Source organism: Mustela erminea, chromosome 13 (assembly GCF_009829155.1).
Source record: "Mustela erminea isolate mMusErm1 chromosome 13, mMusErm1.Pri, whole genome shotgun sequence".
NCBI classification, from domain to species: domain Eukaryota; kingdom Metazoa; phylum Chordata; class Mammalia; order Carnivora; family Mustelidae; genus Mustela; species Mustela erminea.
The window spans coordinates 49080979-49102138 of NC_045626.1; the positions used below are offsets into that span (position 1 = coordinate 49080979).

The window sequence follows — 21160 nt, forward strand, 5'->3', positions numbered from 1 at the left end:
ATCATGTATCTTCCCAAAATGTATAGATAAACTCAGCGATGAGAGGTTCATGATCACCCAAAGGATGGAAAACAGGGTGCTTGGGGAACTGTCTTTGTCACTAAGCAGTAACAATACGACCTTTCTACAACTTTGACTCACACCACATTAGAAAGAATGGACTAGATGAAACAATGAATCTGTACCAAATTATATAAATTTGCAAATTAAATTATGAACTTTTTAGAACATCAGAGCTATAGAGAATCTCAAGACCAGCATCTCCCAACAGGTAGTTATCAAACTCCCAGGAATTTATAAAGGTAATCCACAATACTTGGAATTATAAGTCAAACTCAATAGATACCATTATCAATTTCTAAAAGCTAATAAATAATCATTCTAATATCCTACTCTTAAAACAATGTTCTGAGGGCCTTCCCTGATAAACATGTAGGGATAGCGGACACCGGCCAAATTAACTCAGGACTCACTTGTTTGAACCCCCTATCGGTGTGTGACTTTGATTTTCATACAATTGTTTTTATCACCAGTCATATGTATTAATATGGTGCTTAATTTATACTCATAATACACTGTTGGTTAATGATGGGAAACTCAGGGAGCACTGATTGTGTAAATGAGAACAGTCATTTTACAAATGTGTCTAAAGATGCTCTTGCTAGAAATGAAAATTAGATTCAATCCCAACGCCACTCATTAAATTATAAAATTATATGAAATGCACCAATATGTTTCTAGGACACCAAAAAAAATAATGTCAAGGTAAAATTTAGTGATCATATCCAATTTGGCTCTTCATGTAAGAGGGAAAAGCCAAGCTCATTCTGCAGCCTTTTCAGTAGCAGAAATTCTGCAAGCAGCAGCCAGAAACCTTTTCATCATATAGAGTAAAAATTATAAAAATATACTAATATACCCTTTTAATTCTAAAATATAAAAATTCTAAAATATGGGTGTTAAAAGTAGATTTTTGACTTTTTTTTCTTTTTTGATGCTGGAAAACACTTAAATACACTTAGCCCCCCCAAAAACTTATATTTCATTTTTGAATTTGTCAATGAAATATATTTTTTCCTACAAAACCAATTTTGAATAAATTAAGAAACAATTACTGAATAATTAAATGTAGACAATTTTTTCTCATATGCATGAATAAGATCATAGAGTATATTAACATATTGGTCTAAAATAAATACTTTATACTTAAAATCAGTTCTTTATCATGTCCCATGTAGTGACAGAATTGGGCTTTAAATTCCTAAGGAGTTCAAAAAACTGCATATTACCATAAAAAGAAATTTGTGAGTCAAGACTGGGTAACACTAATCTATTTAGTATGTAAATAAGGACATGAGGGCCCATAAAGGTTAAGAAGATGGTCCACGTTCAAATATTCCGCAACTGGAAAAGATGGAACTAAAACCCATCCTGACTCGAAATCGATGCCCCTTCATCATTGACATTAACATCTCTCTGACTCCGAATGTTTCACCTTCCCTTGGTCTGAAGTAGGACCTTCCTATTGTTTCTTCACTGCCTTTTTCCTCCCCCCCACAGCCCTCCCCGAGTCCTACTACCCAGTTTTGCAGGTTGAATCCAAGCGGCACTTTCCACACCAGCCCCTGCCTGAGAGCCATGATCTATTGGCACCCACCTACCTCATACTTGCTGATGAATCCTTAAAACTCACAGTTTTTCTGATGAGATTTCTAAAAGCAATACATTGCAGCAAAGGGAGATCAAGGGGGAAAATACAATTTTGGTTCTGGGCTTAACAGATACAGAGTCAAGAGGACAGAGTGTGGAGAACACCTGAAGAAAGCAGGATTTTCTACAGAAGAAAGATGACTTCAGAGTGATTTCTGTGGCAAAAAGAGAAACACACAGTCAGCTCAAATTACGAAGTACAAATAGTGTTCAGTGATACAGCCTTTCAGGGTTTTCCCACTTAATGACATGAGGACATCTAGAGGTTGAAAGTAAAAATGATTAAACAATGACTGGATTCTAGAAGAGTCTTTTCTACTAATTTCTTCCTTAAAAAAAATTTAAGTCGTGCTTATGACAATGGAAAGAGAAAATACACTATTTTATGCTTTTAAAAAAAGGCACAATGATAAGAGTATGTAAAAGGGGCACAAGAAGCAACTGAAGGTGCTTCCAAGGTCCAAAACTGGAACAATTTGAGAAACAAAGTAAAGTAGTATTGGATTATAACTCAACATAAAATAAATATCCATGAGTGCATAATGATATAAATGACTGAATAAACTGATAAGTGGGCTGGGAGAAAGAGACTAATTCCCATGCAGAATTTTGAATAACTTATGCTGATACTCTATCCTCAAGAAGGTGGAGCAAATTCCCCATTCCTTAACTGTAAGCTGAGCATCGTGACTTTCTCCCACAGTATGGAAAGTGGGGGAAACAATGGAGATAATACTACCCCCACCAGGTGATCTAGGCCAACATCAATAGCCATAAATCATGTTGACAAAATGTACCCTTGACATAATGTGATGAAAATGGCACTTTACCTTTGCAATCTTCTTTCCCCAAACCCATAACCCCAGCCTAATCAGGAAAAAAACCTCAGACAAACTCTAGGAGAGGGTCACCTACAATATACCTTACCAATAATTCCTAAAACTGTCAGGGTCATCAGAAACAAGGAAAGCCTGAGAAACTGTCACAGCCCAGAGGAGCCTAAGGAGACATGTTGACTAACTAATTTAGTATCCTTGTGAGATTCTGGAACAGAAAGATATTGGTAAAAACTAAAGAACCCAAATAAACTATGAACTTTAGTTATTATTAAAATTAATAATAGGGGCACCTGGGTGGCTCAGTCCTTTAGGCATCTGCCTTGAGCTCAGGTCATGACCTCAGGGTCCTGGGTTTGAATCCCGCCTCAGGCTCCCTTGCTCCGTGGGGAGTCTGCTTATTCCTCATCCTCTGCCTCTCCATGCCACCCCACCCCACCCCTACTGGAGTTTTCTCTCTCACTCAACTAAATAAATATAATCTTTTTTAAAAATTAGTAATAATGAAAGATGTCAACAATAGGAGAAACTGCAGGGATATACCCTATCCTATTTTCTCAACTTTTCTTTAAATCTAAAACTGTTCTTTAAAAATGAAGTCTATTTTTACAACGTCCCATTTTTATCTTTTTGCCTTCATGTTACTCACCAACACAAGCCACTTGGCCAATTTAAGAGGAAAGAGAATAGGAGAGAAAGAGAAGGCAAGGCTGAATCCAGTAACAGGTCAGCAAGAAATCAATCCAAGGCCAGAAACAGTTGCAAAATCAAGAAAAAGTTTCTAAGTCTAGTTTGTAATTATTCTGAGAATACCCTCACCCGGCAAGGGTCTGAGCTTTTCTGTGATGTTTTTTAACTGTTTCTTCTAACCCTCATTCTTGGGATTCAAATCAACTAATCATATACAAAATATATTAACTGGATCCCCAATTAAGAAAAAGCATTATGCAAAGAGCAATAAGCAGTTTTTGTTTTGTTTTGTTTCTTTTTAAGATTGAAAATAAGCTGTGTGTGTCTGTAAAGAAGAGCAGGTAGCTTAAGAATCTAGGAAATGTGATTATATTTTAAGGTCTGTAGGTTCCAAATATTTTGTGTAGTAGGTAGTTCCAGTCTCTAGAAATATGTCAGAATACTAATGTAATAAGGATCAATTATTCAATCTCAAGTAAAGCTGCAAACAAAATGAAAAGGCACCTTATTACTCCCTTGTAGGGTAATTTTGAATCACACCTGGACTAATCCTGAAAGAAAAGCCAGAATCTTTCTTTTAGAGGCTTCTGGAAGACCCGGGGAAGAGTGCCCTAAGGAAGGATCTAAGCCTGTTTACTATATGCAGGGAAAGAGAGATAAGTTACCGATGTTGTGCACACCAATAACATTTGACAAACTTGCTCTTAAGTAGCTTCATTTTTTAAAAGCAATACTGAAATGCTGCCTTAACCCCAAGGCCTTTGCAGCAAATTATTTTAATTAAGAATAGGAATAATGGTAGAGGGTCCTTCTTTGTAAACTTCATCTGCATTTTCTTAAGAAAATAGCCAAGGTTTTCACTTCACAGAACCAGATTTGCATTCTCCAATTATCTCCAACTTGAAGGTTACAGAGTAATCTAAGCAGGGGGGAGGGGAACGTTTACTGAAACAGCTGTCAACACAAACTAAAGTAATCGAAGCCGAATTTGGAGGCTTCAAATTTGGTTGCCCTTCACCTCTTTAGACAATCAACTGCCTCCCAGCAGGGTGGGAACCTACACTATTCCAATAATTTACATAAGAAATTAGCAACCGAAATTTACATCAGAATGGTAACCCCTAGAAGCCCATCAGGTATTAAGTATCTGCTTATCTAAATTGCCTCTAAAAATAGCTTTCCCTTCCTTTAAGTCTTAGGTAAATAGAGGATTTCCCAGGAAGGGAAGGTGGTACGCTAAGACAAGTCCAGGCATTATATTGTGTTAATTCACTGTCATTTCTATAAGAAAAAAATCAGGACTCTTCTGTCTTAGAGGGAGAGGGCTCTTGGAACTACCCTAGACTGAGCCAAATTAAAAGAGCTATAGACAAACTTTAAACTATCAAATTATAAACCACGCCTTTTGTTTTTAATGGCCACCTTCCAGTGAATTGAAAGGGGGAAAATACGGACATGTAATTAATTATAAGAAACCAAAGCAGCTGATGTATAGGAATCTATGTGTAGGACTAGTGTTTTCGGGTTGTCTTGGAATGTGAATTTATGCTTGGGGAGATCCCCCACCCCCCAGGAAAATTGCACCTCCAGGTCTTATCGTTCATCTCTAAAATTAACTACCACCCTTCCCTTACACTTTACACAATCACTACACGGTAAGAACAGTGTTCTCACATTTCAAAGTTCAAGAAATTGTTGCTATCTGTTAGGTGGTGTTTATATCCAGGTGTGCACTAAACAGCTTTCCACACCTGATTGTTAGTAATACCCAATGTCACCACTCCAAAAGGCAAACTAAAAACACATTCAGAGGGGCATCTGGGTGGCTCAGGCCATGATCTCAAGGTTCTGGGCTCAAGCCCCGCATCGGACTATCTGCTCAGTGGGGAGCCTGCTTCCCCCTCTTTCTCTGCCTGCCTCTCTGCCTACTTGCCATTTCTCTCTCTCTCTCTCTCTCTGTATGTGTGTCAAATAAATAAATAAATAAAATCTTTAAAAAATAAAAATAAAAACATATTCAGAGCACACGGAAAACAAGAGAGTCCCTCCCCCATTTCTGGTATAAAAGTTGATATTTCAAAACTCTCACCTACAGCTTTTTACTCTGATTCTATTTAATTCTTCCACTTAACAAGATTCTCAGTGACAATCCAACAATATTTTTAAGCACAATTTCTTTTTTTTTTTTTTAAAGATTTTATTTATTTACTTGACAGAGAGAGATCACAAGCAGGCAGAGAAGCAGGCAGAGAGAGAGGAAGGGAAGCAGGCTCCCTGCTGAGCAGAGAGCCCGATGCGGGACTCGATCCCAGCACCCTGAGATCATGACCTGAGCCGAAGGCAGTGGTTTAATCCACTGAGCCACCCAGGCACCCTTTAAGCACAATTTCAATGTCTTGTTGTTAACTGTAAAGTATGACGTGACTGATTAAATAAAAGTCACAAAAATGGATATAAAACAACTAAGTGGAAACCCAATCTGGTCAACTTCTACACAAATATAGGTGAAAAGGCCTCTATTACCAATAATAAGTAAATTGATATATATTACATTAAGTCTGGGCCAAAGAAACCAAACACATGTGGAACAAAATTTATAAAAAATGATGTGCTAGAGGGAGGCCCAGCATACTTGTAGTGAATCAGGTGTAGATAGGCTACTAAAACTAAGGGTTTTGAACTTTTTACAGTTTATCAGATTCTTTTGAGAAGGAAATGAAAGAAAGGAGAAGAAAGGAGAAGGGAGGGAGAGAGAGGAAAGAAAAAAAGAGATAAACTTTCAGTGTACACTCGTTTATCTGGATTTGCACATTTGAGTTTATAGTTTATCCCAGTTTATTTGCAATCAGTCTTTGTAGAGAGAATGTCTCAGAATCTTACCCCTCTTTTCCCACCTCCTCACTCCTAAGATTTGCATGCATTGTAATCACCCCAGGTGATTTTATATGCAAGCCCGTCTGGCTATAAAACCAGAACCCTGGCTAATAAAGAGAGAGTAGAATCCACATACTAATTAGGCTGGGATAGCCAGAAACAGCATACACTGAACAAAGGGAAGAGAGTACATTTTAAGTTGTGACATCATCAAAACAATGAATTACCGAGAATATTTTATATTTGGATTTCCTTTTTAAAGTGTGGTTGAAGCCTTAGTGGAAGAGGAAGTTAACAAAACAAATAAAATGGAGTTATTAAAATATGTACATTTTTATCTTCTACAAATAACACTATACTGTATGACTGTTCAAAATAAGAGGAAAACGTAAATATAAAACATCTAATAAATCCATTATTGTTTTTGAGGGTGGAAGATAAAAAAGTAGGAAGACAGACACTTTAAAAGTTCCTAAGATAGTAGTATTCTTGCAGGAAAAACCCTGATCTGGTCCTAGGCCTGTTTTGCCACATATCATCTCAGAGAAGTCATTCAACTGCTGTGAATCTCACTTTATTCATCTAGAAGATAGAATGATAATACCTGTCTTTCTTATAGACACCTGCTGTGAAACACAGGAGATAATGTCAGCGAGAGCATAATCATTCCTCATTCCTTTCTGTAATTACTGGTTTCCAGTCTTGAGCACCACATGCAATGATTGGAAACTAGCCAGATAATAAAGAGGGATTAGAAAAAAAAAAACAAAAATTAAACCCACCATCTGTAGTGCAAGACCCTTCCGGGGCAGGTTTTTGTGAATAGGGAATTGGTGGGCTATTTGAATCAGACATTTCTTCATCATCTTCATCATCTTCCATTTCATTAACTGTTAGATTGTTAGAAAAATCCAGGCTTCCATTTTGAGTGTAGCGGTGTACCAAATCTTTATCCAGATCCTCCACTTTGGGTTTCACATCTAGGTAAGCAAATAAATCACAGCTAAGTTAATAAAAAGATGCTTATGGAAAAATTACCAAAAGAAAAATTCATAGTTCTGAAAGGTATCAGAGGACAAGAAGACAAGCAATTTCTAATATTTAATCAATGTTGTTCAGGGGTCCCCAGATTTGGAATTTCCATTTCTTTTAAAAGGAGTCTAGAAATGTGCAGAATTGAGAAACGTACCTGCAGATGAGAAAGGATGCTGGTCAGGGTCCAAGTACAGCTGGGAAAAAATTGGCCGTGGTACCACACTACTACATCTGAGAGACGCTTCTATGGAGTTGTGGAGAGCTTCCTCAAATTGAGCAGATTTCAGTTGCCCAGCATATGAATTCCCCATGGTCTACACCACCCCCACAAAGAGAAAGAGGAAGAAAGGAAAAAATTGATATAATTAGAGGACACTATATCTGCAAAGTACACGAAAGGCTGACATAAACTAAACTATGTATCTTGTTAAGATTCAAACATAAACTTTATACTTCTTAAGAAAATTTGTATCGGGGATCGATTACACCACTTTTGCTTTTGGTCTTTATAATCCAAACCCATTTCAAAAAGAGCCTTTGGAGGAACTGTGTTTGAGAATCAAACAATAATAAATGCTTTAAGTTTCTCCAACCAGTAAATCAAGATTGACCTGTCAATTGTGAAGCCATACATGATGACAATGGGGCTCACACTTCCTCCTTAAAACTAGTGGACTTCCATTACCCTATACCAACTATCAGTGCTTTTAGAGTAAATCTCTAATTACTTCTCTCTCTACTAAAATCTTCTTATCCTGGTACCTACAGTAGGGGGAGACACTTCTCTGGGGGAAAAAAAATTAAAGCTTTATGATAATATACTTAATTGACAAATTCCTGAAAAAAGATTTAAACATTTTAAACCCAGAGAACTCATTCATATATATTAGTGTTTATTTTTTAAAAGTGTTATTTCATTTGGGACCCTTTAGGAAAGTATAATATAGGAAGTTTTAAAGTCATGGCCTTTACTTCTCATAAGGAATATTTATACCGTTCTTGCTAGTTACAAAAATCTCCATGTATATCAATAATAACTACAATTCATGAAGTGCTAACTATTGGCTACACCAGCAATTCTCAAAGTAGCGGTCTGAGGTCACCAAGACCCTTTCTGGGGTCCATGAAGTCAAAACTCTTTTCAAGTTTTTTACTGAGATAGTATTTGCCTTTTTTACTCTCAGCCTCTCATACGTAGACAGCAGAATCTTCCAGAGGCTGCATGATATGTGATACCCAAGAGGTTGATGTGGAAGCAGACAGAACAAGCTTCTTGCTAAGTTTTTTGGAAAATACAGTTCTTTTTCACAAAAAAATGTGTTTTTTATGTTGTCATGTAATGGGTTTATTATTTTAATTTTTGAAGTTAATATATGTTTTAAATATTTCTTAGTCTTGGGGCTCCTGGGTGGCTCAGCTAGTTAAGTGTCTGCCATCAGGTCATGATCTCTAGGTCTCCAGGTCCTGGGATTGAGCCCTGTATCTGGCTCCCTCCTCAGCAGGGAGTCTGCCTCTCACTCTTTCTCTTTCCCTCTGCCCCTCTCCACCACTTGTTCTCTCTCTCCTTCTCTCTCAGATAAATAAATAAAATCTTTAAAAACATTTTTGTCTTCATTTCTAATAAATATAATCCACATAAGCAAAATTCAATTTTTAAGAGTATAAGGGGATTTTAAGATTAACAGTTTGAGGGACATTGAGATGGACAGTACTCTGAACAGTTCATAAAAGTTATTTTATTTAATCTTTAGTATTCTGAAGTAGGTAGGGCCTCTTCTCATTTCATAGATGAAAAACTAAGACTTAGAGATGCCAAGTAATTTGTCTGCTATCACCCAGCTGATAAAGGTCAGAACCAGAACTCAATATCTAGTTGTGTGATGATAAATCCTGCACTTTTTGAGTACAAGCTCAACTTGAATGAATCTCATTTCAAGAAAGGCAATTTGAGGGGCACCTGGCTGGCTCAGTTGGAAGAGTGTGTAACTCTTGATCTCAGGGCTGTGAGTTTAAGTCCCACGTTGAGTATAGAGATTACTTACATAAATGAAACTTTAAAAATTTTTAAAAACAAAGAGAGAGGCAATATGAGAATATCTTAGTCCCACTTCTCCCATCAAGGAGAGGGACAGGTATTAAATTTCATCTGGAAGTCCAACTTTGAGTCTCTGGAGCTAGTCCCTACAGGACTGATTAAGAAGGACCTTGAGGGCATCTGGGTGGCTTAGCCTTCAGCTCAGATCATAATCCTAGGGTCCTGGGATGGAGCCTACTTCAGGCTCCCTGTTCAGCAGGACACCTCCTTCTTCCTCTCCCATTCCCCCTGCTTGTGCTCCCTCTCTCACTGTCTCTCTCTCTCTCTGTCAAATATATATATATATATATATATATATATATAATTTTTTTTTAAGAAGGACTTTGAACATGTACCTGGGCTCAGCAGGAAAAGGAAGCCAAGATCTAGTAGTGATGACTCAGCAGAGAATGGGTGATGCACAGCACAAACTTAGAGTCAGGTTTCTCACACATATATGCATGAGCTCCATAGGAGATTTTGGGGGCTCTGATCTGCCTCTGCATAGCAAAGAAGGCCATTTACATGACTCCTTGTAGCAGTGAGTAGTATTCAGACATTTCCATCAGAGTAGCTGAGTTTATCAAAGCTTTGTTAGAGATACTTAGGATTTAGAAGAAAAGCTGGAAATGTATTTTGTAAGTAATTTTTTAAAAAAGATTTTATTTATTTATTTGACAGAGAGAGAGAGATCACAGGTAGGCAGGGAGGCAGGCAGAGAGAGGGGGAAGCAGGTTCCCCGCTGAGCAGAGAGCCCAATGCGGGACTCAATCCCCCAGGACCCTGGGATCATGATCTGAGCCAAAGGCAGAGGCTTCAACCCACTGAGCCACCCAGGAGCCCCTGGAATTGTATTTTGGCAAACCTTTCTCAAAATAGGTAATAATAAACTAAATGCCATGTATTTAAATTAGTATGTTCCTTTTTATAAGGAAAAGAAATTTTGTAATTATATGAGGCGATGCTTAACTAAACTTATTGTAGTAACCATTTTGTAGCATATACCCCTATTGAATCATTATATGGTACATCTAAGACTTATAAAATGTTATATGTCCATTGTATCTCTATTAAACTAAAAGAAATAAATTACTAGGTTTCTTTCAATTACAAGTTTTCTTTCTTATAAAAAGTACATACCTGAAAGTACATGTATGATACTTAAAATTATAAGTGGAAGAAGAATCAACAAGGTCTGTCAAATAAAGTTCTCCTAAAATACTAAGTTCTTGTCCAAGCTTCTAAGACTCCCCATTAGTACAAACATAAACAATTTAAATTTTCTAAAGCTCAAAAACAATAAATTTTTCAGTAGAGCCACACGGGACCAAAACAGGGTGGGGTTGCAGGAGAAATAGTCTGTGTCACCACTTTATATGTGTAAGTCATAATTTCCAGACCTATTTCACCTTTCTTCTTTGCAGAAGGGAGAACCCTACCAGCACAGTCAACCATGGGATTTCTTAACAGTGGAAACAATGGAATAACTTCAAAGATGGACCTTTAGTCTTTCTCCAGAGCACCAAATGCCTGGAAATCTTGCCTCTTCTTAACTATTACCTGCTTAACAAGTTATCTTCCTTTCGTCATTGAAAACCCTGAGAACTATATTCTCTAAGAGATCTTTTTAGTTTAATAAAGAAGTGCCCAGTTGTACATGGAGAACTACGTAATCTCATCTTTTAGATTTCTAGCTTAAGGAGCAATATAACAAATACGTATGTGCAGGGCAAATAAATATTGTGCTGAATAAAAATACTAAATCAACATAAAAATGGGTGATCAAGTTTCACCATATAGAAGATATTCATAATCGGACAAGAGCATTAGCAATATTCAGAGGGAGACAAAGGGAAGTACCCATGAAACAATTTGAAGAATAAAAGAAAGTGACTAATCATTCTAAATGAAAACATAACGGTATTTTTTTAAATGATAATGATAATATGAAGAATTATAAAACTGACCCTAGACTTCTTCTTTTTTTTAAAAGAAGATTCTATTTATTTATTTGACAGAGATCACAAGTAGGCAGAGAGGCAGGCACAGAGAGAGAAGGGGAAGCAGCCTCCCTGCAGAGCAGAAAGCCGGGCATGGGGTTCAATTCCAGGACCCTGAGATGGGTCAATTCTATGGCCTGAGCCGAAGGCAGAATCTTTAACCCACTGAGCCACCCAGGTGCCCCAAAACTGACCCTGGACTTCTTTAGTGCTGAGTATGGAGTTCCTCCCTTTACTAGTTCAAGTTCAATGCTACCCAATTTCCAGTTCAATGCTACCAAAAGAAAGGTGAAGTTCAAGGAAGATGCCTTTTTAGTGTATTCTTAATATCATATGCTATAATATTTTACTTATTTAAGATTTTATTTATTTATTTGATAGAAACATAGCGAGAGAGGGAGCACAAACTAGAGGAGTGGAAGAGAGAGAAGCAGGCTTCCCGCTGAGCAGGGAGCGCCATGTGGGGCTCAATCCCAGGACCCTGAGATCATGACCTGAGCCAAAGGCAGACACTTAATGAATGAGCCACCCGGTCACCCCTAGGGTCACTGAAACTGTTGGCATTATCCACCTAGACCACCAGCCTTCCTTTCCTGTGAATCTCAAAGATCTCCCAGTGCCTAAGATGACATTGTTATGTCATCTGAAAATGTTATGCCACTGAAAATCACTGTGAATAAATTCAACTTCAGGTCAGAAAACAGAGAACTACTTTTCAGAATTTTCAGAATCAGTTGTTGAATCAAACACAATAAGAAAGCAAAGTTGCAATTTCTATATATATATTCATAACTTATGTATCTGGCTTACATTAAGGACTACAGACCTCTGAGATGCTAATAGACACTCTTGTGACATTAAAGAAATCTCTAAGAAAGACATGGTATACAATATGGGCTCCTTTTGCCCCACTAATTTTTTTTTTTTTACGATTTTTATTTATTTATTTGACATAGAGCGAGAGAGAGCAAAGGCAGAGGGAAGGACAGGCAGGAGAAAAACAGTTTCCCCATGAGAAAGGAGCTCGGTGGAGAGCTGGATCCTAGGACCTGCGATCATGACCTGAGCCAAAGGCAGCCACTTAACTGACTGAGCCACCCAGGCACCTTTTTTTTCTTTTTTTTCCTTCTTAAAGATTTTATTTATTTATTTGAGAGAGAGCGAGAGAGCACACAGAGAGAAAGGGAGAATCAGGGTCCCTGCTGAGTAGGGAGCCCGATGTGAGGCTCCATTCCAGGACCTGGAGATCATGACCCAAGCTGAGGGCAGATGCCTAACTGGGCCACCCCAGTGTCTCCCCCCCCCACCCCATAATTCTTTTTGAGAGAAAGGGGTGGGAGTGGCAGAGGGAGAGAGAGAATCTTAAGCAGGATCCACATTCAGCAGCATGGAGCCTGGTGCGGGGCATGACCTCACCACCCTGACATCATGAACTGAGCTGAAATCAAGAGTCGGACTCTTAACTGCCCCATGCACCACTAATTAATTGCTCAAAATGCAATACACATACAAACCACCACACCATTGTGGTCTGGGATCTTTATGCTCTAGCCTTCTCCTTTTCTACAGAAAAATAAAAGGGATGGAGTAGAACAGTCAGCTTCCATCACTGGTGGCTTTGGGAACAAAGACTGAAGAAGTAAGGAAAAGGGTAGCTTGGGAAATAAGCACCTGCTAATGGCTCCATGGCCCCTTCTAAATACTCCTTTTTCTGTTGAAAGAGGAAAGGACAAGCAATACAATTTGGGGGAAACTACTTGATCTGTAACGTTTTTATTTCCTTTTGTCAAATGTTTCATGGCTAATAGTTACTGTATCATTAATACAGTAATTTACTCTTTTAGTAGTTACAAAGTACACAGGACAGAGGAAGAAAATTTTCCTTTAACTTGCTCCCTAAAGACTTTTACAATTAAAGCATTAGATAAGGGGCACCTGGTTGGCTCAGTTGGTTAAGCATCTGCCTTCAGCTCAGGTCATGATCTCAGGGTCCCAGCATCAAGCCCAATGTCAGGCTCCCTGCTCAGCAGGGAGACACCTTCTCCCTCTCCCTCTGCCCCTCCTCACTGTTCATGCTCTTTCTCATCCTCTCTTTCTCAAATAAATAAATAGAATCTTTTTTTAAAAAATGAAGCATTAGAGGTGCTTGGGTGGCTCAGGGGGTTAAAGCCTCTGCCTTCAGCTCAGGTCCTGATCCCAGGGTCCTGGGATCGAGCCCCGCATCCAGCTCTCTGCTCAGTGGGGAGCCTGTTCCCCACCCCCCTGCCTGCCTCTCTGCTTACTTGTGATCTCTCTCTCTGTCAAATAAATAAATAAAATCTTTTAAAAAATGAAGCATTAGATAAGATTTCAGAATACATATTCTTATTTTTCAAATATTAACTTTATGTTATGTGTGAAGAATGTGTCACAATAGTAGGCACCTAATAGGCAGGTGATACGCTACTCAGTTGCTGCTATCATTAATATTATTACTGGTGGTGGTGGTGGTCTTGTCATTGTCAAGAAATGGGAAAGGAAGGGAAAAAAAAAGAAACGGGAGAGGAGACATTCTTCTTTGGACAATTAGAGTACTAGTAACATGGAGAGCTTGCTAACTGTCAGGTAAGTACTCTATTGTCCTCATTTTTAAGAGAGCTGAGGCCTAGAGAATTTAAGGAACTTGCCCAACGGGAAAAAAAAAGGAGATGGCAAAGACAGGAGTAGAATCTAACCAGTTTGGCTATAGCAACAGCTCTCTTAGGCTATCTTAATCACCGAGACCATCCAGCTGTTTAAACCCCTACAATAGCAACCTAATTGGGTAAATGGATACTCTGTAAAATACTATTACTAAATTGCCAAGCCAAACCAAATCACACCAAACTAAACCAAAACAACCCATAGATTTCTATGTTTGCTGATCTGTCCTTGTCTCTATATGTCATGGCTGCAAGACAAGACTTAAAAGGAGTTTTAGCTTAAGACATGTGGCTAATAGGCACAAAGCCAAGCAACAATTTTAAAAAGTCAAAATAAAATAAAATTACCCCTCCCCTCAATAAATCTCAGTGTATTAGATGAAAGGGAGAGATAAACAAAGGGTAACTTATTTAACAAATAATAACTAAATACCCACATATATGGGAGAAAGCCTGGGACGCCCTTGAACTCCAAAGCACCTGATAGATGGACTGCATGTCCCCTGATTTTGAGAACTCTCTTCTTCATACCCTTTTCTACCCATTGCTTCCAACATTGGAAGACTCAGTCATGTTTCATTAATCCATTATGTGGCAAGTCGAGAAATCAAAAATAGTCTTATCAACTCCCTAAAATGTTAGGAATGTTTATATAACTTAGTTTCCTCCAATATTTTCCCTCTGTCTGAAAAGGTTTTTATTTTCTGTTAAGGACAAGAGAAAGTTTCCTAAAACTCCAAATGATAAAAAGAAAGGATGAACTTGAGTGTATCTTCCTTGATTTTTTTTCTTATACCAGTTAAAGTAGTAGATTCGAGATATGGCCCAATCTATTACTTTTGAGAAAGTAACACAATTCCATTTCTGTTTCCGTCTTTCATCTTTGGCAGACCACTTAATCTAAGTAGGTAGAAGTAAAAAAAAAGAAATTTCTGACAATAATATTATATAAATTTACTGGAAATTTCAAAACACAATTTTTCTTGTAAAGATAATGTTGTTACAAGCAGAAAAAATACTGGGAAGTATACATAATAATGTGTTAATAATGTTTACCTATTAATGTTGTATTGTTTTTAAACTATCCTTTTTTCAGTGCACCTGGCTGGCTCAGTTGGTAGAACATGACTCTTGATCTCAGGGACCTGAACTTATGTTCCTCATTCCACAGAGCCTTCTTTAATAAATAAATAAATAAATAAACTATCTTTTCTTTTTTTTCTATTTTCCAATTTTTAAGGTAGTGAACAGTATTACAGCAAAGGAAAATATCATATAATGAGTGAGCTAATCCCAACCTGACTATCCTTGAACAAGCAGTGTGAAACATGGGCTTATTACTTAACAACTAGATTTGCCAGATGAACATCCCTCCACCCTTTCCTGGTGCTTCCAGATTCCAGGGAGAACACAATTCATTCCAGTGCTTAGACTGAGAACCTCTCATCAAGATTTGGAGTTTCTACTACTATTTTCTACCATAATTACTCTAAACTATTTTCCCCAAGTTATGATATATGTGTATTGGCCCAACCATCTCCTTCAACAAGTTCCTCTTTTGACCAAGAATAAATATTTTCAAGGTGTTACACTTGGGCTATTTGTAAACATTGACTTTCTGGGCACCTGGGTGCCTCATCTGTCTTCAGCTCAGGTCATGATCCCAGGATCCTGGGATCGAGCCCTGCATCGGGCTCTCTGCTCACTGGGAAGCCTGATTCTCCCTCTCTCACTCCCCTTGCTTGTATTCCCTCTCTCACTGTCTCTCTCTCTGTGTCAAATAAATAAGTGGAATCTTAAAAAAAAAAAAAAAAGTTGGGGTGTCTGGGTGGCTCAGTGGGTTAAAGCCTCTGCCTTCGGCTCAGGTCATGATCCCAGGGTCCTGGGATCGAGCCCCACATTGGACTCTCTGCTCAGCGGGGAGCCTGCTTCCCTCTATCTCTCTCTCTCTGCCTGCCTCTCTGACTACTTGTGATCTCTGTCAAATAAATAAATAAAATCTTAAAAAAAAAGTTGACTTTTACTTATTTATCTATTTAGAGAGGAAGAGGGAGTAAGGAAGAGCAGAGGGAGAGGGAGAGAGAAAATCCCAAGCAGGCTACATGCCCAGTGCAGAGCCCGACACAGGGCTTGCTCTCACAACCCTGACATTATGGCCTGAGTCAAAATTAAGAGTCAGACGCCCAGCCTCCTGAGCCACACAGGCACCCCTAAAAGTTGACTTTTAATACCAACCATCTGGAGAAGATAAACATTAACTTTAAAATATATAGGGAAAAAAGGATCAGTTACTGACAAGAAAGAATAAGGAAAATACCGATGAAAAAAAATCGTGTACATGCTAAAATAAAATCTCAGGTACTACTTCAGGGTTAGTCTAGTTTTAAAAGCAAGATTGGCTATGGAGAAGATACACAGAGATATATATTTTTAAAGTAATAATTCATTTTAAAAATATTTCAGATTTGTATTTCCAAGCACTGTCTACTGAAAAGTCTGAGAGGCAATGGCAATTCAATAACAATAAGCACTTCCTAGTACCCTGATTGTGGTTTTCTACTGCCATTCCCCACTAAAAAGAATCAAAGCTCCTTGAAATTACAGCCAATTCCAGGTCTGGGGCAGGAAATACACTTGAACAGAGAGCAAAGAAGCTATCAGTGGGTAATGGATCATGTCAAAAGACATGAGTCAATATGAAATGTTCCCATAGGCCAAAGACGAAATAAAAGAAAAAATGCAATGCAGTGAGGCATATCTAAATTACGAAAACTCACAAATTAATTTTGCTACTCAAGGAAAAAAGAGAGAACTTGGAAAACAAAACAAAAACCAAAAATCCCCAAAGCATCTACTTGAATGCTGCTAAAAGGAAAGGGAAGAGGGAAATACTTATTTTGCTCTTCCTGTACTTCAGAGGAACCAAACAGTCCTGGTTATTTAGAGTTTTAATACTTTTAATAAAGATTTTCAGCTAATAAATGGGAAAAGAATGACAGAATTAGAAAATTACCAGTTTGCAATGCTTAATACAAAATTCATTTAGGTAAGGATAATAGGTGGGGGAGCTTTATAATACAGGGATCAGGCTGACACCTCCTGAATCCCCAGCTACAATTTAGCATCAATAATAGTAAAGCAATGAGACACCAATGAGCCTCCCCATTAGAGACAATAGGAAGCACACACACCGTGTAGGAAGTATTTCTGCTGATTTGAATAGAGCCACATCCCCACAGCTAACTTCCATTTATAAGATGGAGAAACAAGTAAAGAAACAAGCAAGCTCAGAATAGGGACAGGTAGAGAGAGCAATTGATCTAGTTTCTGCAACAAGCCAGGGCTATCTGGTTTGTAAATTTGGAACTAAGGGGACACCTAAGTGACTCAATGGATTAAACGTCTGCCTTCAGCTCAGGTCATGATCCCAGCTTCTTGGAATCGAGTCCTGCATCAGGCTCCCTGCCTGATGTGGACAGCCTGCTTCTCCCTCTCTCTCTCTGCCCACTACTCCCTCTGCTTGTGCTCTCTCTCTCTCTCTCTCAAGTAAATAAATAAAATCCTTAAAAAAATAAATTTGGAACTAGGATTTAAGTTTAGACGAAAAAGTCCTTGTTTTTTCCCCCACTAAGACATCCTATTTGACATAGAAACGGTGAGCATGAAGATGATACATTCTGTTTGTGGTGTGTGTATATAGTTGGTTTTGGTTTGAGGGTTTTGTTGCTAAGGCCCAATTTATTGTCTGTGTGCCAGACATAATACTAAAAAAGACAACCTCATGTCATTTTCAATTTTCTGTCACCCTTTACTCTATAGATATTGTTACTTACTCTCCAAACTTTACATTATCTATCCCGCCAAGGAACATTTATAGAAATCCTACAGTTGAAGTGGGTAAGCACAGAGGCTATAGAGTCAGATGACTTTATTTCAAATCCTATACCTATGACCCATATGATATTAGGCAAGTTACTCAGTCTCTCATCTGTAAAATAGGGTAATACAGCCAATATCATAGATTTTTATAAGAATACATAAGATTTAATGCATATACAACATTTTTAGAATAGTGCCTGGCACAGAATAAATGTGAAAAAAGGAGTAGTAATAGGGCCGCTTGGGTGGCTCAGTCGGTTAAATTTCTGACACTTGATTTTGGCTCAGTTCACGATCTCATGGTCCTGAGATGGAGCCCTACTTTGGGCTCCACATGCAAGGTGGCATCTGCTTTAGAGTCTCTCTCTCCCTCTGTCCCTGCCCTGACTCATATGTGTGCGAACGCTCAATCTCTCTCTTTCTCTTTCACTCTCAAAATAAATAAATAAAATCTTAAAAAAAAAAGTAGTAATAGTTTTTTGTTGTTGTTGTTTTGGTTTTTTTTTTAAAGCATTGTGTTACATTAAAGATACTAAGGAAAGTAAGATGCACATTTCCCCTTGTATGTATTAGGCATTACAATAGATTCTGGGGCATTGTTCTAGGAACAAATGGCCATCAATGTACAAGTTCCAAAAGCTGCTATTTGGTACTATATATGATTTTTTTTTATTAAGAAATTTTACAGTCACATATACAAATCATTATTGTCCCTCATAGTTATCAGATTCTTTGTATAAGAAAATTACTTATAGCAATGAATCACTAAATTCTACTCCTAAAACCAATATTACAGTATACGTTAACTAACTAGAATTTAAATATGAACTTGAAACAAGAAAAAAAAAAAAGAAGAAAAAATTAGTTGTTACATAGTGTTACTGCTCACACATCTTTTCTCTATTAAAAATATTCACTGGTGCACCTGTGTGGCTCAATCAATCAAAGCATCTGCCTTTGGCTTAGGTCATGATCCCAGAGTCCTGGGATCAAGTCCCACATTGGGCTCCCTGCTCAGCGGGGAGCCTCCTTCTCACTTTGCCTGCTGCTCCCCTGCTCCTGCTTGTGCTCTCTCTCTCAGTTGAATAAATAAAATCTTTTTAAAAAATTCACTGATGAGAGTGATAATGGAAATCAAACATGGTTCTGGCAAGTTCCCACAGTCTATAATCCAAAATTAAAAGCAAGCGTATATACATATAATATATATATTCAATTTTATTTATTTATTTGACACAGAGAGAGAGAGAATGAGAGAGAGCACACAAGCAGGGGGAGTGACAGGCTGAGGCAGAGGGAGAAGCAGGCTCCCTACTGAGCAAGGACCCTGGGATCACGTCCTGAACCAAAGGCAGATGATTAACTGACTGAGCCACCCAGGAACCCACAAGCATGTATTTTTAAAAAACAAGAATATGTTCACAATTCTCTCTCTTTTGTGCTCTTTTTGCATTTCATTTGTTCTTTGAAATTGACATTTGTTGCACCTGAGTCTATTTAGTTGATTCTAGTGTCTGACTCCTTCATTAGACTGTGAGGGGAAATATTTTGTTTAAAACTAGAATGCATAAAAGAAAAATAATGAATACATTAATCTTTTTGTGTGTCTTATCTAATTATACATTAAATGAATTTAAAGAGATATTATCTCTTACCATGCACATTCCAAAAAAGCACAAAGCTAATCATGCATTCAAAACAAAACTGTATTATTTCATTTTTATTCATCCTTTTTGCTGAAAATCTTTAGAAAATGCAAATAGATTTAAGACAAAATGTCCAACCTCTTTTAATAGTTCTGTACATTTAAATCCCATTGAATCTTTTTTGACAATTTCTGAAGCCAGAAGTATTTTAGGTACTGAAATAAAAACCCAGCCCTACTAAGTTTATTCTAAAATTAACCGTTTCTATGAATATACTTATGGCTATGCAATAAGTCTTAAATTGTTATGGAAATAATTACTGAAATACGCCAACTACGTTCATAATAATTATTAAAGAGTGTCATAATTAAAAGATAAAGTACAATACTATTTTTTCTTTGCAACAAAGAGGTACATGTTACTACTGGAAATCTTTACTTTCCTCCTTGAAATACCAGAAATTCTTCTGTAAAATAAACACATCTCATCAGGACTCTCTGGAACTAGTATAATTACCAGAGGCAATCCCTGTGTAAGATCAAAGAAGCAAAACAATAATAGGCAACGTGTGACCTCGACCATGTCACTAGAGACCAATTTTTCAACAGGGAGAAGAGTCAATAATCCAGAACAGAAAACATTAAATAACCAGAAATGCTTCCAAAGTGTGGTTTACCGCATCCATCAAGACTGCCACACTCAGAGTTCAGAGTTTCTCCAGTTTCAGAGAACAAACTTGTGGGGATTTATCACAGCAATTATTCAAATCTGCATAAAACACCAGAGGCAAAAAACCAATTTTCCAAATGCAGAGTAGAATTTCAAAAGATAACCACAATAATTTTCCAGATTTCACAGGATGCTTTAAAAAGTATAATGGGAAGGGCACAGATGATGAAATCTTTTTCATACCAACACTCACCTAATTCTCTTATTTCCGATCCCCACTTAGTTTTCCCAAATAGTTGTCTGGAAAAGTGAGTTATAAACATTAACCAGATAAATATAATTGGTAATCATACATTGAAGCCTTCTGCAGGCTTTTTGTTTTTTTTGTTTTGTTCTGGCAATATTGGGTCCTTGGATCCAGAAACTGGGCTTGCTGTGGTCTCCTATGTAATGTACTTAGATGACCAATAAGAATTTTAAGGGTGCAAAGTGGGGTAAAGAAATTCCCACTCATAATTACGGTAAAATAGAAGTACATTTAAATTCACCTTTTAAAAAGCACCAAAGATAAAATTATGCCTTAGAATCAGTAAAATCTGACTGTTTTCCCTAGACATGACCACTACCAACCAGCTATGTTCTTTCAAAACTAGAAGAGACTTAGGGACTGAAAAAATATATCTGAATTTTTTAACTTGCAAAATATACATTCTGCTGGTAATTCAGAAAGAAGTAAAAGGACGTTGCTTAGAGGAAAAAGTGCTGCAAATCCAAAGCAAGTGAACACCGTGTTCTTACATGGATTTTCTCCTCCTGCTACCTTCATCGTCCACTCTCATCTGCCCCTGCCTTTCCATCTTCTTATCTTATTAACATTGCTAATTGTATTTGTCAGTTTTGCCACAATTTCAATGCTACTTAAACAGCTGTGGGTTTTCTCTAGGCAATTATCAGTCACTACACTTAGGTTTCTAAATTAGTTGTTGAAAGGCACTTTAACCTTGAGAACATGGACACTGAACACACGCACGCATGCTGAGTCTTACATTTATGTATAAGTTGCTTT

General features: G+C 37.6%; 1 protein-coding gene across 10 annotated transcripts in view; it reads right to left on the bottom strand.

Moving 5' to 3' along the window:
* Positions 1–21160, bottom strand: part of GREB1L (GREB1 like retinoic acid receptor coactivator) — a 268506-nt gene that overhangs the window by 123397 nt on the left and 123949 nt on the right. For 6 of the 10 annotated variants that reach the window (XM_032311193.1, XM_032311192.1, XM_032311189.1 and 3 more), the window contains 2 exons: positions 7300–7459; positions 6893–7090 (listed from right to left, as the gene is read on the bottom strand). In XM_032311193.1, coding sequence (XP_032167084.1) covers positions 6893–7090; positions 7300–7456 — 355 coding nt within the window. In that variant the 5' untranslated portion in view covers positions 7457–7459. Of the gene's footprint in view, positions 1–6892; positions 7091–7299; positions 7460–9575; positions 9918–20347; positions 20395–21160 lie in introns of those variants that run through there. The other 4 variants (XM_032311190.1, XM_032311196.1, XM_032311191.1 and 1 more) reach the window with 3 other exon arrangements.